Below are 17,354 nucleotides of genomic sequence, written 5' to 3'. Positions count from 1 at the left end.
TGGTTTCCCTTGCTTAAGCCATCCCCTTGGGCCAGTATTATACAGAACTGGAACAGCTCACACTGAGGCAAGCCTGGTGGCTATGAGGGTGTATATAGGGCTGAGAGCACAGAACCCTCACAGCATGTGCACAGCTGTCCTGCCTTCAAACAGCTCTTCCCCTTGGGAAGAGAATCCATTACAAGTTTCAATTTTCTTTTTCACTTTCAGTGACTGTTTTGCGAACTTGACCCTTGTCTATTGGATCACTACATCATTGTAATGTTGTCATAGGCAAGCACCCAGGCCTCCCCTAAGTCTAAGGACACCTTCACTTCTATGACAAGCACAAAAGCCCTATGAAGAGCCACAAAGAATAGGCTATGACCAGGCCAGGGTAGGCCACTACCCTGTGGCCTCTGCTTGACCAACTCAGGGACACAACAGGCCAGCAGTAATCACATTTCCAAAACTGCCAGTCATCCTGTGGCCAGGTACGAACAAACAAGCTTCATTCTTGGGAGCGGCCCTCCTCTTTTCCTCAGTGTCTTGAACTGTGGACTCAGTCCTTTGATATACAGAGAAATCTTTGGACCCTTCCCCAGAAACCTCACCGACAGAGACATTCAAGTCTCTAGGAGGACTATGGATCCAGTATCTAGAGGTTCACCCTGGGCCGATGGCAAAACCCCTTACTCTATACCTTCTAGAGTTAAAGATTCTGACAATGACTTCTGTCTAAGGGTTGCTCATACCTCCCACTGGATTCAGGAAAGAAGAAGTGCCAATTCAGCCTACAGTTCTCAGGGGCAAGGCTGGGCTTTGGGCACTAAAGTCATTTTTCAATTTTGGTATGATTATATAGCTTTTTTTAGTGTCTGAAATACCAGCTTTAATTATGATGTCGTCACACCTATCTATGGATATGTATGTTCTTTGTTCATTCCTCCCATCCCTCCCATAACATAGGGACCATTTCATGAACTTGCATGTAGGAGCCATGCTAATCTCCCTATACTGTTCCAGTGTTTATCAAATGTGCTGCCTGTGCAAGCACTGTGCACTTAATCTTGAGTGCTACATGGACACATAGGAAGTCACACAGACCATAGTTATTGCACCTTGGGCTCATTTAAGCATAGCTCTATCCTTTCACTTTGGCTCCAGTCAGATATTTAAGGCTCTTGAGCAATGGATTTCTGTACATAGATTACTTTAGGTGATGTCCAGTAAGAGGAACTAGGTATGGGTCTTGAACCGGAGTAGATGGCCCTTCACTTCAAACATGGAGTTGTCATCAGTAACATACCCGCCACCATCTGGGCATAAAGCCTGAGACCACAAGTCACTGAGGCAGAACCTGGGGCAAGGCAGGAGTCTGAGGAATCAGTTTGCTGAATTCCCCTCCATCTATAGTCACAGGGCCAGGGGACATTGCCCCCTCCTTTTACATATACGTATGTATCTATTGGGCTTTCCTCAGGATTGCTGAACTGGTTGGCAATGAGGGAGTAAACAAGCAAACACTTCAGTGGAGGAGCAACAACTTTGCAGACAAGCAGACTGCCCTGGAGCCAGTCCCCAACACTGGCTGGACAGATATTTCAGAAAATGAGGCAGTTGGGTGTTGAAGCTCTTGATACACTGAGTCACTCCCTCCACAGAGAGGTGTCTTACTCCATTTTCCTCCTCATTCCCCAAAGATGGAATAATGAATCCTGAGTTGCCCAAGAAAAGGCCTGACTGAGAACCCTGACCCCAAGACTGCCCACCAAGCTCAGCTGAACTAAGAGGATGACAAAGTTTTTCCACAAAGCATGCCATACACAGGACCCAGTTCACAGTCTTGCTTGTTGTCTAGCCTGAGACCCACTGTGACTGTCTTAGGTCACTACAGAAACCCAAAAGTTTAGTCATCAAAGTGAGAGCCGGAGGACAGGCAGGCAGTTGGAAGAGCCCCAGGATGAAGGGCCAGTACAGAGCAAGGCTTAGGAAAACAGACTGGCTCCCCAGACCCATCCAGAGGGTAGCCAGACAGGCAGGCACTGCAGGTGGGTGGTACCACCCCTTACTGCAGAGACAACATAGAAGGCAGCAAAAACTCCAGACTGTCTTTAACCCCCAGGCCTGCCACTAACCTTCAGATCACTGTAAAGGCTCATTGTCCCCAACTGTGACAGGAGCGTGGCCTGATCCACACTGCCCTCTAATAAGAAAACATGGTTCTACCAACTGCCCTTGACAGCCTGTTACAATGCTCACTCTGCACAACACTGCGAAAAAATGGTGATACTGTTGCCTGTGTAGTCTCTCCTCACCGACTGAAAGGTTCTGACAAACTAGTCCTGGAATTTCTGAACTTTTGGTAATGAGTTCTGGGTAGCACTAGTCATGAGTACCACAGTGTAAGCCCATCCAGAAGAATCTGGTGGTTCATCTTCATTGTCAACTTGACTGGATTTGGAACAACCTAGGAGACACCCTGGGTCTATCTGTGAGGACATTTGCAGAAATGTTTAACTCTGGAAGGAAGAACCATCCTAAATGTGGGCAATCTTTATCATAGCCTAGTGTCCTGGACCGAATAAAAAGGAAAGACAAGGAAGCCAGCAGAGTATCAGCAGTCATCTGATCAGACTGCAGACATCATGTGACACACTTACCCACCATGGACTGTCCCCTCAAGCTGGGACCCAGTCTAAACCCTCATGTGGGTTGTCTTGTCACAGTAACAAAGGTCAGTAACACACATCCCATCTAGGCAGCCTTTTCTTCCCCAACTTTGAAGTTAATTAAACTCATGGATGGAGAAAGCCAGAAGGCCTGGGGGAGTCTCTGCACAGACAGCTCCTCAGTCCTCAGGGAGTCACAGGACACCAGACCCTAGGGGCCTGCTCCAGCTGGCCTGTGACCGATCCATTTACTTCTATACTTCTGACCTATCAGTGGCCTGTGGGATCAAGCTCCCTTAGCTGAAGGGCTCTAGGGGTGATCAAACATCCTTGGGTAGTCCTCTTGGGCCTCATGGAGCCTCTTCTCTCTGAGTTCAAGACTAATCTTCTGACTAAGAAGTTACGCTCTTACACTCCTGCCCTTCAGACACCCACAGCTGGGCTCCTTATAGTTGCCCTTAATTCCTGGGCAGCTCTTATGCCCCTCAATCTGAGGAATAAACCAGTTGCCTAGCAGAACAGCCTCATCTCAGGCCAGCCAGAACATCCTACCTAGGTCACCAGCAAGTCCTGGCTTAGACCCCAGAAGAGACAAATGCCCGAAGACACAAACCAGAGACTGGGTGATAGAAACGGGCAAAACACCAGTAGAACCAAGGGTAGGGGGAGCCAGGGCCAGCGAAGGTAAGCTCTTAGCTGAGACTCGGAGCAGGGACGGGGTCTGGTCAGTGTCTGTACAGAACAGACTGTCCAGGCAGAGAGAAAAGGAAGAGGAGGGTGGATTGTCAACCCAGTGTCTGCACCCTTTATTTATGAATGTTTCGCTTGATCTGGTCTCCAAACCTGGGCTCAGTGAGGAGACTCAATGTCCCTCACAGCTGCTCCTCCCTGCAACGACAAAACTGACATCACTGTTGTCAGGGAAATGGTGTTTTGATTAAAACCATGTGACAGCTACTTCATGATTCAATAAACAAATCCACTGTTAACCCTCGCCGGGCCTGACAAGCTCGCCAGCAGCTGTGGTCAGAGCACCCTCCGCCCAGGAGGGAGTGACTAGGCCGACCTGAAGGTAACAGTGTGAGAATGGCTCAAGCTGTTCCCTGGCAGATCCTGCATGAGCAACATGAGTCAGCAAACACACAGAAGACCATGCAACTTCAAGAGCCTCTCTCCATGGCACTGAGGCAACATCCACCCTTCACAAGGAGGAGCCCTGAGCTGCTCTCTTAAACCAAGCAAGAGGCACAGCCCTAAGACATCAGATGACTCCTTCAGGGCTTTGAGACCAGTCTTCTGAACTCAGTTCCCAGAGTTCTCAACACCCAGATACTCTCCCTATGAGGACAGTGCAGTGAGCTGGCCAAGCAACATAAAAAGGGGTTAAGAACGATTTCTGGTTTGCAACTGGATGACTTCCTGGATCATTCACTTGGCTGTGGAGCCCTGACATGAAAAACTGTCTGGCAACAGGCAAGTCCCTTTCCATTTCACCCCAAGGGCATTTGCTGTAGTGAAACAAGAGCAAAGAAGGTTCCCTGAGTCACAGAGAAGGGGAATTTTGTGGGTAAAATGAACTGCAGCCTCAGAGAATTAGCACAGCTGGCTTCTAAGGAAGATTCCCAACCACCTGAAATGTGTCTATGTAAACATGTACTGCAAGGGAATAATATGCTCAAAGGCTTGTGGAGGTATTACAGTAGTGGAGGCTCAAGAAATGGTGGCTAGTGCTGTTCTCAGCTGGAGAGCCTTCTTCAGACGGACCAAGTCAGCTGTGGCAGGGGGATGCTTCAAGTGGTCAGGACTCAGCTCAGGTATTCTCCATGAATTGAATGGCAGGGCCAAATGGTCCTGTGTATGCTGGAAAACAACTTAAGAAGTGTGTGGCTTAGGCCCCTAAGGATTCACTGTTCTTACTACCCCAGGCAGGCTTCTTCCCTCAATGAAGTTCTGTAAAGTAGACAAAAGGGCATGAAGGGCTGGCACCTCAGGCATCTGCCAGGGCTCAGGCTGTGGAGGCTTTGTAAGCAGCAGTCAGCCAGCCAACATTTCTCCCATCATGCAGCATGCAACAACACCCCTGGGGCTGACTGAACCAGAGACAGCTGGGCAATTCAAACAGGACAAGTGTGCGCAGACACAGAAGAGCGACTATTCAGAACAGGAGATCGATAACGTGGCCTCCATTTACAGAAAATGAAGTCAGGTGGTTTAAAGTCAATTTTTTTTTATCAGTGGCAACCACACAATCCACTGGAGTGTGGAGAGCACCAACTTCTTGTAGTCACTGTAACTAGTCCAATGTCAGCACTAGGTAGCCCAAGCATAACTACCCTTCTACCACTGGCCACAGCTGGAACCCCTGGGACTGATGAATCGAAACTCTGCATCCCTGCTCCATGTAATTGTACACAAAATGGGCTTGTAAAACAGCATGGACTCTTGTCTTGAATAGAAATGACTCCCTACCTAAGTAGAACTGTACCACTAACTTCCCAGCCTGTGTGGAAAGTATACAGGCTCTTCCAGTCTACCCTTTTGTTGTGTGGGTATCTTCTCAGACTAAGGAAGAGTCAAAAGACTCAAACCACAGGAATGATTCTGGACAAGACCACCACTTCAGAGGCAATGAAACAGAGCAATACTTTAAAATATACTCTCCCAACCCCTGGAAAGGTTGCCTCTCCAGGACAGTGTGGTAGGAACTGCTTCTCTGCCCACCTTGCTGGGATTCCCTATCGCAGCAGTAAGCTCTGCTGGCTACTCTCAGCCCAGAAAGGACAGGGCTCTGGCCCCAAGTTTCAGGGGCACTTACCTTCCCAGTGTCCTCTCCAGGCACTCGGGGTCTCAGGAAGAGATTCTTGTCACCCCCAGGGATGCTGGACTCTTCTTCACTGTCCTTCACAGGAAAATCTAGCTTCCTCAGCGTTTGTGCCACCACTAGAGATACAGACAGCAACGCTGTGACTGTCCCTGACCAGGGCATGTCTCCTCCCAAGCCCACCTGTGCTTCCCAGCCAGGATGCCCTCAGCTACCCTGGCACCATGATGGCCCAACAGCACACCAAGTTCTGGGCAGCTGTGCAGAAAAAGCCAGCCCTCACCAGGACTTTACTTAAGGTGCCTTTTTGCTCAAGAGTCACCCCACTGGATCTAACTGGGGTCTCCCCCACCATCTTGGTCATGGGTAGCCTGTAGGGCCCTGAATAAACAAAAGATCTAACTCCTTTCAGAACTGATCATAGCAGTTTAAGACAACAACTCCGAAGAAAGAAATGACTTGGCTTTTCTTCCCAGTGAGTAATTAAGCTCTCTTCATCCTCCAAAAGATTTCCATCTCAACTGAACATGATGTCATTTCCTGGAAACAGCAGGCCCATGGAGGCAAATGAGGAACAGCAAGGCTATTCAAGGTACAGAAAAGGACTGGATATTTGAGAAGGAATAGGAGGGACAAGCAAGATAGAGGCTATAAGGGGGAGGAAGCAGTGAGAAAGAACGGCAGCCACATCACAGATTTACCAGGGACACGGTGTGTGTTGGGGGGGTGTAGGGCCTCCTGTGCACCTGACATCCAAGTGGACAGTAAATGACAAAGAACAGCACCTGGGGGGAGGAGTGCCGGGGAGGCTGAGCACACGGCTTGTCTGGCTGCCTTGCCCCACATCCCCAGTGTGATGGATCCAGGGACTCTTCTGTAGGGAACACCAGGCTTTCGGCTCAGGGACACAGTGGTGTCAGAAAGCCACACAGGTCTTCAGGGGTGTTACGCAAGCATCCTGGACACTTAAACAAGACACCTCGGTCAGGCTGTCTCTTGAATAAGGACAAGTCCTCCAGTAAACATACTCCCCCATCCCCAGACCCACATCACCACAGTCAAACTTGGTATTTCCGTGAACAGAAGATTGTCCTTTATTTTGACAAAGCTTCATTCAAAATCACACATTAAGCTGCTTATCCTTATGAAACAAAATCCATCTTTGGGCTCCTATCTCATTGGCAGCACATTACACACATAAGATCTAGTATTTTAAGCTCATGATGGGTAAACCCTAAATAATCTGTCGAAGAAAATCACTAAAAACTTCACTATTAATGGAGCCATTTTAACTGGCCTAGGATGCATGTGTTTGTTAGGCTTCACTTTCTGAAAAGGCTCAACTGCTCTAACTGCCCTGGTGCAAACAACAACAATTTACATGTTTAAAGCAACCAGACAATTCCAAAAGAATGATTCCTCAAGCCGGGCAGAGTGGCACGCCTTTCATCCCAGCACTCAGGAAGCAGAAGCAGGGACAGCCTGATCTACACAGATAGTTCTATGTAGGCTACAGGGAGAGAGAAAAATCCTGGGGCTGGGGACTGGCTTAGGTCAAAGGCTATTATTTCCTAGGAGCAAAGAAAATCTCTAATTTTATCAATTATAGAGTGAGACAGTCTGATGACTCTGTTCAACACATCAGAGGGCAGACTTTAGAAATCACTCAGTGAACAGGATTTTAATAGCACCAACAATACATACCAGACACTGGTCTAGGCAGCAGTACAACACAAAACAGACCAAGTCAGCATCAAGGAGCTTGTGAAGAAATCAAGTATAAACAGTAGTATGTGAAGAAAACGGCCAGACTGAAGCTGAGGAGCAGCTGCTATGCAGGTACCACAAGAAGTTCATTGTGTACATCAGAAAGAATAGTGAAGCCTGTAACAGCCACCCAAAAACAGACCCTGCATGCTATATAACCTTTATTTGAGAAGACAAGGGTTCACTGCCCCCCGCCACCCCGCAACGTTCAATAGTCTTTGGCAGAAAGGTAAATGCACAAGGCTGGAGGTAGCAAGACAGGGATGCTTTCCAAGTTTATTCCCAAGTGAGTGTAGCATGTGGCATTTCCAACCAAAATCAAGGCAATAATCTTCCAAACATAAAACTCAATAAAAAGGAGTATAGCCTGCAGGTGATGCCAAAAAGAAACTATAATGTTTACAGCACAGTAATTTAAGGCACTAAAATGAGAATCTTTTTGCTTAGGAAAATATTCATACCTTCACCCTAGAACACATAAAATGGAAACTTACTACAAAGTAATCCAGCAGTTTAAAATACAGGCACACAATCTCTGAGAGAAAGTTTCTGTTCTGTTTTTCTAAGGTATGATAAAAGCATTTACACAAACTTGGTTTTCTGTAACTTATGTTTAATATACAAAGTTTTGTAGGTATCTTTGGGCCTTCACAAAACAGAGCAGGACTTAATATATCTAAAAAAATTTGTAAGTAAAATCAACAATTCAGAAACCAAAATGGAAACAGCAAACTACATGGTGAGGCACACTGAGAAAACCAGGCTGCAGACGAACCCCATTGACTGAGTCCACTGGAGACAAGGAGTGTGTTTGGTGAGAGACACGTAAATAATCCAGAAGTGTTGCCAGAAAAGGTAGGACCCTGTCAGAGCTGCTCACGAAAGGAGTGTGTTCTAACTGGACAGGGTGACAGGCAATCAGCATGCCCACTGATAAGCAGGTGCGTCCTAAGCAGTGTCAAGTAGCCTTTCATAAACAATTTGCTTCAGCAAACCCTTCAGCTTTACCTACTTACTACCTTAAATTTCAGGACAAATTAATGAAGTTTTTAGCGCAAAAGTAAAAAAATGTTCCAGCATCACTGACACTGAGCAGCAAAACTTCAGTTTGATACTGCACAGTGTAGCAACAGCAGGATGCTAACTAACACCGCTGGAAGAAGAACCAGGGACCAGCGGTTCCTACGCTTACTTGAAACATAAAACTTCACAATGAAACAGTAGAACCATAGTGTAGTAGGAGGCACTAAAGTTCCTTATGAGTTTTGAAGGCAGTCACAGTGCTGAGCCACTGAAATTGATACTTTTCAACATCACACATTAGCAGCAAGATAAATCCACTTCAGGCTTCTGCATGACATGATTACAGCCAAAACTGAGCAAATGAAAACCAGAAGAACCAATACATTAACCTTCACATCTCCTTTCGTGTGAGTCACTGATGAGAACCATTGTAACCAGAAAGTGGCTTTCACAACAGTCAAGTCTCAGTATCATCTCCCAAGAGGACAATTATAAGTTATTCTAAACCATTTACTACTTTGAACATTGGAATGCTAGAGGCACAGAGACGTGTAAACATAAGAGAATCACTCCACTTTGTCGGGGTCCAAATCCATCCAGGCTCTGTCTGGAATCTTAAGTGGCTTGGGCCTAACTCAAAAAGGAGGAGGCAGGAGCCTCAATGGTGCAGGAAAAAGCACAGGGAGACACTCAAGGGGGGACTGTGTGAGGGGTATCAGTGCCTGGTCAGTAGAAGGCTTTGAAGTTATCCCGACAGAGAGAAGAAAATCATTCTCAGTTCATGTTTAGAAAGGATCAAGTCACTGAAATATGATTTCTTCTAAGTTGTTGCCATTTGCTTGGATGAGATCTTGAAGGTTTCCATGTTTCTCCACCCAGTGTAAGAACACATTGACTAGAGATCTGTGATAAGAATTTAGTAAAGGCTTTTCCCTCCTGTTCCTCTTTTATGCCAACGAAAGAACTGGAAAATTCCAAACAAAATCATGTTAGTGGTACAGAAAGTTCATGAACGGTTGCTATGTGAACATTTAGTATGTAACACTGACAAGAGCATGAGCCTGAGATCTCACTGTGGCCCTGCACTCTGTCAGGCTGTCTGCAAGTTAAAGACTTATCGAGTCCAATCCAAAACTGCTCCTGCCAGTAAGAATCAGCATCCTACACACAGAACTGAGAAAATGGCTTGCTCACTTAGGAACCGTGGGCCAAGACATTTCTATTTAAGACAGGGTCTCAAAATGTAGCCCAAACTCCTCTACTCTGACATCCTCCTGCCTCAGGCTCCCAAGAGCTGGGATTACAAGTGTGTTCTCCCAAGCCCAGCAAGAGCTGAGAAATCCCTACCCAAACAAGCCCAGTATAGCAGGTGTTGCCACCCTCTGTCTCCCATCATGCCCATCACCTGCCATTTCCCACTGCTCACAGAGTAGGGGATAACTTCCACTAACCCGTCTAGCACTAAACAAAATGCATACCACTTATAGCTTCCTGGGCGAAATACTTGACATCCATGTCTTCATCCTGACCTAACTTCTGCAGCACTGGTTTCACTTCCCCCTGCAAGGCACTGAAATTCAGAAGGAACTGTGAAGAGATGGCTGGGGGTACGGAGAAGTCCGCTGATACAGTCTGCTATGGAATTTGGGGCTTGGACCTATGTTAATTTTTTAAATTAAAATGAAAATACTTTTAAATATTGACAAATATGACAAGTTTCAGTGGCATTTCATTTGTATTTTAATAAATAAAGCTTGCCTGAGGATCAGAAAAGTAAAGCAGCCGCACTAGCCAGCCTTACAAAGCATACAGAAATGACACACACCTTTAATCCCAGTAACCACACTAGGTTGCCACAGAATCTAGGTGCATGCCCTTAATCCCAGCTCTAGAGAGGAATATAAGATGGGAGGGGACAGCTCTCAGTCACAGTTTCATTCTGAGATTCATGGAGGCAGGATCGCCATTTTGGACTAAGGTCGAGGTAAAAGCCAATGGCTGGCTGCTTTGCTTTTCTGGTCTTCAGGTTGAACCCCAATATCTGTCTCTGAGTTTTTATTAATCGTGCTTCAACAAGTATATCAAATAATTTCTAAAGAAGTTCTTGGTGAAATTTGCTTTGGGGCAGTGTTCTATACGTACCCAGAACATAAACGTAAACGTCAAATTAGACAGTCTCAAAACTGAGGGCTGAATTCTTTGAATAAGCCCAGATTCTAGGTAAAGTTAAAAAAAGAAAAGAAAAGAAAAAAGAAACCCCTGCGCTTATTTTAGCTATTACTCCCCTCCATGAGGTGACACTTTCAAACCAAGAGCAACACTAAAATCTTACTTGGTATCTAGAATTGGTCCAATTTTCTGTAGTGACTTGGCCACATTGAAGCGGACATTGGCCACTTGGTCTCCTGCCATTTTCAACACGATGGGCAGCATTTGCTTAGTGGTTATTTCCTGACCACAGGCTTCAGACAGTGCCTAGGAAAACAAGCAAGATGGCACATTTAAAACTTTCTTAATACGCCCGAAATCCAGAGAAACTAATATTTAAAGTGAAGGCAATTGACCAACAGAAAAATGTTTCCTACTTGAGCATCTAAGGAACATTAGGTGGCTCTAAAGATGAAAGACCTACGCCAAAACATACAATAAAATGGCAATATTTAAAATACTGCAAGTTTTAAATATTTAGTTTTATCTCACACTGTGTGAATTCATGGGGAGGAGGAGGATGTGGGAGATGAAAGGAGTCAGATCCACCAATAGCAGCAGCTGCAGTTACAAAAGTTGTGAGCTATCTGACAGAGGTGCTTGAGACCAAACTCAGGTCCTCTAGGCGAACAGGGGCACTCCTGTCCACTAAGCCATCTCTCTAGCTCCAGATTTTTAAGTCAACATTTTCTCTATTCTAATTATCCAAATTGATCAGTATACGAAATGCACCTCAAACAGAAGATAGCTCATTCAGAACTTAAAAATATACCAAGAATGACTTAATGCCTGAGTTTAGGAATAGTACCATGTAATACTTACATTAATGCAGAATAAAGTAGTCATTCTATGCAGGTAATTAGGATCATTCGCCATTACTAACACTTTAGGGACGATGGTATTCTGGGCCCACTCTGTACCAAATTTCTGCACTAACTTCATGAGGTTGTTGGTGGCAGCTTCCCGGATGGCATATACTGCAAGAGAGTGCAAGAGAATGTCTTCAGCTTCTTGCTTTTTACACAGACCCAAAACAAACTCTGTGCAAACCTAAGGTCGCATACTTGGTGATAATCTTGCTGAAGCACAGCCACTGCAGTTCTAAAATGTTCATATCCAAGGATGGTAGTGCCATGTTTTTCTCCTAGCTACTGGTTTTTAATAAATATTTTATTTTAATAAAATGATTGTTCTTACTACAATGTCACTAACACAGGGTTACACTGCCAAAGTAACCAGAGACGGAGCCTTGACCAAGACCTCAACTGCACTGAACTCTACTTGGCCAGATGCCTACTATGTTCCTGGCACCTCTCACTTCTGTTTTCAGAGGAATGTAAGCCTTTCCCGAGTTCTGCCAGTTTTCACTCCTTGTTTTGTCTGTATGTCTGTCTTTCCCCTCACAGTCAGGCTGATCTGAAAGGTTTTTTTTTTAACTACCTAACTCTGTCTATTCTCACTTTAATATTTTCCTTCGTCCTATAAAAGATAAATTAATAAAGTGCCCCCAGCACTCAGAAAAACAAAACGCGGAACTTTTGTTTAACTTCCTCTCATGAAGCCCTCCCTTTGTGTCCACACTGCCCACTGACAAGAATGCAGCCTTCATGTTTTCTTCCTCCCTCAGCTTCTCCAGACTGCTCACAGTGGTCTTCAGCAGTCTCATGCCCTTGGAGGGGTAGGGGATGTTCCCAAAGAAACCTGCTCACTGCATACCACTTAAAGTGCTAAAACATAATTTTTCTTCCAATTATAAAATTCTAAGTTAAAATGCAAAAGCTGTAGGATGCTGTGTTCTGCTGTGACCCCAGCACTCAGGAGGCAGAGGCAGGTGGATCTCTGAGTTTCAGGCCAGCCTGCACTACAGAGCAAGTTCCAGGACAGCCAGAGCTAAACAGAAAAACCCGGTCTCAATGTCTCATAGAAGAATAATAAAGGCAGAGATGGAAAGCCCACGGTGAAGTGGACATTGTCAGCCACCATCCAGCCACGCATCAGGGAATCGTGAAGTCTCCATCCATAAACTTCACCGGTTCTCAAGTTGGGAAAAATACTCAGGTTGCATACAGCAAGCACTCCTACACAGAAGAGGTATCATGAATCTCCTTGTAGAATATTGGACCTTAAAAGTCCTTCAAAATTTGAAAGGAAAAAATAAAAAATAATAAAGCCTGTCTTCATCCAGAAGGCTAGCTTTCAAAGGAGGTAATAAAAATGTCACTCATACTAATATTTACCAAAAATAAACCTTTTTAAATAGATATTTTCTTAGACTGGGAGATGGCTCAGTGGTTAAGAAAATGCATACTGCTCTTCCAGAAGACTAGAGAGTTCAGTTCCCGGCACCTAAGCCAGGAGTGCACCACTGTCTGCAATCCCAGCTCCAGCTCAGGGTCTGATGGCCTCTCTGAGTACCTGCAAGCTCATGTGCAACCTCACAGACACACACACACACACACACACACACACACACACACACAGAATTTAAAATAAAAAAATTAATGCACCTTTCCTATGATCATTTTTGTCATTTTTAAATGGTATAAAAACAACTTTTTAGAAAAAAAGAAGTCTTTACAATGGAGTTTAAAAGCACCAACTGTATCCATACATATGCCCTAACAGATTGTCATACACAGCTTCACAACCTTCCTTTCTCACTTAGACATATGATACAAATACACTGTTAACAAAACCACCTACAGATGTAAGCAGACACAAATACTCTTATTCTTTCCTGGTACCTAGTCACAGTGCCTGCCCACAGATAAAATGCCCTCATTACATAAAGTGTACAGTTTACTGAGGAGCCACAACAGGATGCTCATCACACTCACCAAACATGGACCCAAAGCTCATGGAGAAAATCACATGAGAACTTGAAGGGACTCACTGGAATGGGGCTCAGGCAGCACCAAAGCTACCAAGTCTAAGACCTGACACAGCCCCTCCCCCACCAGGTGGATGGGGAACAAAGGAACATGTACACTGTGCACACCAGGTGGATGGGGAACAAAGGAGCATGTACACTGTGCACACCAGGTGGATGGGGAACAAAGGAGCATGTACACTGTGCACACCAGGTGGATGGGGAACAAAGGAGCATGTACACTGTGCACACCAGGTGGATGGGGAACAAAGGAGCATGTGCACTGTGCACACCAGGTGGATGGGGAACAAAGGAGCATGTACACTGCGCACATCAGGTAGCACCAGAAAGGCTCCTGCCCATTCCTGTCCAATGAGTCCTTCCCTGAGTCCATGTTCTCCAGCCCAGCAGCAGCAGGCAGAGAAAAGCCTTCCTCTCACCAAATCGAAACCCTGGCTCTATTCTAGGGCACAGGAATGTCCCCAGCTCCTACTGTACCTTTGCACATCTGAGGACACCAAAGGCAGCAGGTCAGCTACAAGCCATGTCGCTGGAAGAAGTGTACATCTAAGAGTCTGAAGCCCACAGGTGGCAGGAGATGGGAGAGGGTAAAGAAGTTCCTCAGCACAGAAAGTACAATTAAAACAGAAAATAACAGGAAGTATAAATGTCAAATTTGTAGTCAGGCTGGGCATGGCAGTGCCTGCCTCTACTCTCAGCACTCAGTAGACAGAGGCGGGCCAGCCAGGGCCACACAGTGAAAAGTAAGTGAGATGTTTCTGAAGTCATAGAAAGCTGGTGGAACCACAACGACTTCTCCTCAGCACTGTGCTCTCAAGGCAAAGAGTGTGCCCTGCAGGCCTCTTCTCTAAAGGGCCATGTGTGACCATCTCAGACACATGCAGAAGCCTGGGTATCCCAGAATATCTGCTTTAACTTGTCTACTCACCATGATCCACAAGCCAGGCCATACACAAAGAATTCAGCTTTTCATCAAAAAACTCCACACCCTATGGATACAGAGGATTCCATTAATAAACATTTCCAAAGTTAGAACAAGAGGCTCAATTTACATTGCTCAATAATTACCTAAAAGCTAAAGATACACTCGCGAACAAGCTGACCACAAAACAGTGCCATAGACTTTACAAACCATGGAACTCTCTTACTAGGCAGAAAACAAAACCAAGCAGGAGTGGCCCTGCTAACGGGACAGGACCTGTGCCGTGCACAGGACTGAGATAAGCAGGCAAGGCACAGTGGAAAGTCTGCCCAGCAGATCCAGATGCCGTGGGAAAATGAATTCCCCAGAAAAATGGCCGCTGAGAGGCTTGGTAATTTGCATTGCTCCTTTTTGGTTAACAGCAAGTCCTTCAGAATGTGGCAAGTGACACCAAGATATCTCCCACAGAAGATAGCATTGCTGGGGCATGACAGAAAGCAACAGAAAAAAACAGATACTACGTGTGTAGGGCAAAGGGTAGAAGTGACAGCTGGAACCATCCTGACTCTCCAGCTTGCTGGTCACCTCACACAGGCTAGGGACAAGCTCTAGACCTCTGGTCACGGGACATACACAGTACACAGGGATGCTCCATGATGCACATGTTCCTGGTGCCTTCCTTCTGAAGTAATTTTGCTTATTCTTCTGATTGAAGCGTAAGACATTCCTGGCCAGTGACGATGTATTTTTAAATAAAGACCAAGAACAATGGTACTGTGCTTTATACTGAACAACTTCATCTTGCTGTGACCAATCTGAAAGGCACTTTGCCTCCTACAGCATCAGCTTCGAATCCATTTTTATTCCAGGCTGAGGATTTTCTTTTAATCTCCTTCAGATATTTTGTGGTTTAACTTTTTATTTACTTATCAAAGCCTATAAACAAGGCAGGATAGTCTTGAGAGAATCCTATAAATTAACTAACTTAAAAAATTTTACACATAAAGAAAAATTAGGAATGCATAAACTGAGGTGGGAGAGATGGCTCAACCATTAAGAGCACTTGAGACTCTTGTAGAAGGCCAGAGTTTGCTTCCTAGCACCCACATGACAGCTCACAATTATCTGTAACTCGAATTCTAGAGGCTAAAATGCCCTCTTCTGGCTTAGACAGGTACCAGGCGTGCATATGCTTCACATTCCTGTGCAAGAAAAACACTCACACACATAAAAGTAAGTCAATCTTTAAAAAAAGAAAATCAAACAAAAAATATGTGATGTTGGATTCCCCTCTGTATGTTGTGAATACCACTGGTTAATAAAAAAAAACTGCCTTGGGCTGTGCAGAGCAGAATAGAGGTGGGGGGGACTAAACTGAATGCTGGGAGAAGGAAGGAGGAGTCGGGGAGACTGCCATGGAGCCGCCAGAGGGGAAAGACACAAGATGTTAGCTGGAACCTTGCCGGTAGGCCATGAGCCTCATGGTAAAATATAAAATAATGGAAATAGGTTAATTCTAGATATAAGAGCTAGCTAGCAATATGCTTAAGTGATTGGCCAAGCAGGGATTTAAAAAATATAGTTTCTGTGTGATTATTTCAGGAGTCTGGGCGGCAGGGAAACAAGCAAGCAGCCTATAACAGATAAGCTAACAAGACACAATGGCAAAACACAATGTCTGTCCATGACTGATGCATGTCATCCCAGTCCCCAAGGTATAAACCAGCCAAGACACCATCTGTCCTTTCCACTCTGCTCTGCATATCACCTGCAGCCCTTGGACACTGCTCTGCATATCACCTGCAGCCCTTGGACACTGCTCTGCATATCACCTGCAGCCCTTGGACATTGCTCTGCATATCACTGGCGGCCCTTGAACACTGCTCTGTATATCCCGGGCAACCTTTGGAGACTTTCCAGGTCTGGTGGAGCTAAGGTTCAAAGAAATGGTAAATATAATCCACCTTCCTTCCAGACACATGTTTCAGTCCAACAAATCCATTATTTGCCACCACTGCTTTCCACTCCAGACAATGACACAGATCTGAAGAGCAGATCAGCATTTGGAAGTGATGTTGGAGAAGCATGATAAAGTGACTTCACCTGACACATAAATATGCTGGGATCTTTGGCATTCACTTTGAAGAACAGAACGCTTCAATGCTCAAGAAGGGGAAAGGACAGAGAGGGAGAGAAAGGAAAGAGATATCTTGATTGAGGGAGACATTAAAGGGCTAGCAACATGGCACTAGGGAAAATCCCAGAAATCCACAAGGATGGCCCCAGCTAAGACTCTAAGCAACAGTGGAGAGAACGCCTGAACTGGCCTTCTTCTGTCATCAGACTGATGACTATCTTAATTGTCATCATAGAACCTTCATCCAGCAACAGATGGAAGCAAACACAGAGATCCACAGCAAAGCACTGGGTCAAGTTTCTGGAGGCCAGTCCAAGAGATAGTAGAGGCAGAGCAATAAATATGAGCAAAGGGGTCATGACTATGATGGTGATACCCACAGAAACAGTTCACCTAAGATAGTGTGAGCTCACTGACTCTGGACTGATAGTGGGGGAACCTGCATAAGATCAAAGTCGGCCCTCTGAATGTGGGGGACAGTTGTGAGGCATGGGCAGTCTGTGGGGCCACGGGCAGTAGGACCAGGATTTATCCCTAGTGCTTGAACTGTTGTCTTGGAGCACATTCTCTTTGGAAGGAAACCTTGCTCGGTCTAGATATAGGTGGGAGGGACTTGGTCTTGCCTCAAAGTGAAGTGTCAGACTTTACTGGCTCCCCATGGGAAGCCTTACCCTTTCTGAAGAGTGGATGGGGGAATGGGATGGAGGGAAAAGTATGGTGGGAGGAGGGAAGAGAGTGGGAACAGGGATAGCGATGTAAAATGAGAAAAGATTGTAGTAAAAAATTCTTAATAAAAAAAGGAAAAAAATTTATTAAAACACAATGCCATGGCCATCTATAAGATGCATGTTCACAACACCAAAATTAGCAATACGATGCAGTGGTCAAGAAAATATAAACCCCATATGGTGTGATCTGAAAGGAATGGAAATAAG

At 45.4% G+C, this 17,354-nt stretch overlaps 1 protein-coding gene across 5 annotated transcripts in view; it reads right to left on the bottom strand.

Annotated features, from left to right (window-relative positions):
- Positions 1 to 17,354, bottom strand: part of Ppp2r1b (protein phosphatase 2 scaffold subunit Abeta) — a 34,803-nt gene that overhangs the window by 3,972 nt on the left and 13,477 nt on the right. For 4 of the 5 annotated variants that reach the window (XM_085688738.2, XM_048417492.2, XM_048417494.2 and 1 more), the window contains exons 11-15: positions 14,289 to 14,349; positions 11,293 to 11,447; positions 10,595 to 10,737; positions 9,741 to 9,832; positions 5,467 to 5,591 (exon numbers count right to left, since the gene is read on the bottom strand). In XM_085688738.2, the coding sequence (XP_085544864.1) occupies positions 5,467 to 5,591; positions 9,741 to 9,832; positions 10,595 to 10,737; positions 11,293 to 11,447; positions 14,289 to 14,349 (576 nt within the window). Of the gene's footprint in view, positions 1 to 5,466; positions 5,592 to 6,542; positions 9,227 to 9,740; positions 9,833 to 10,594; positions 10,738 to 11,292; positions 11,448 to 14,288; positions 14,350 to 17,354 lie in introns of those variants that run through there. The other variant, XM_048417493.3, reaches the window with a different exon arrangement.

Source organism: Myodes glareolus, chromosome 4 (assembly GCF_982192425.1).
Source record: "Myodes glareolus chromosome 4, mMyoGla1.1, whole genome shotgun sequence".
Taxonomy (NCBI): domain Eukaryota; kingdom Metazoa; phylum Chordata; class Mammalia; order Rodentia; family Cricetidae; genus Myodes; species Myodes glareolus.
This window is presented reverse-complemented; position numbering and strand designations above follow the sequence as displayed.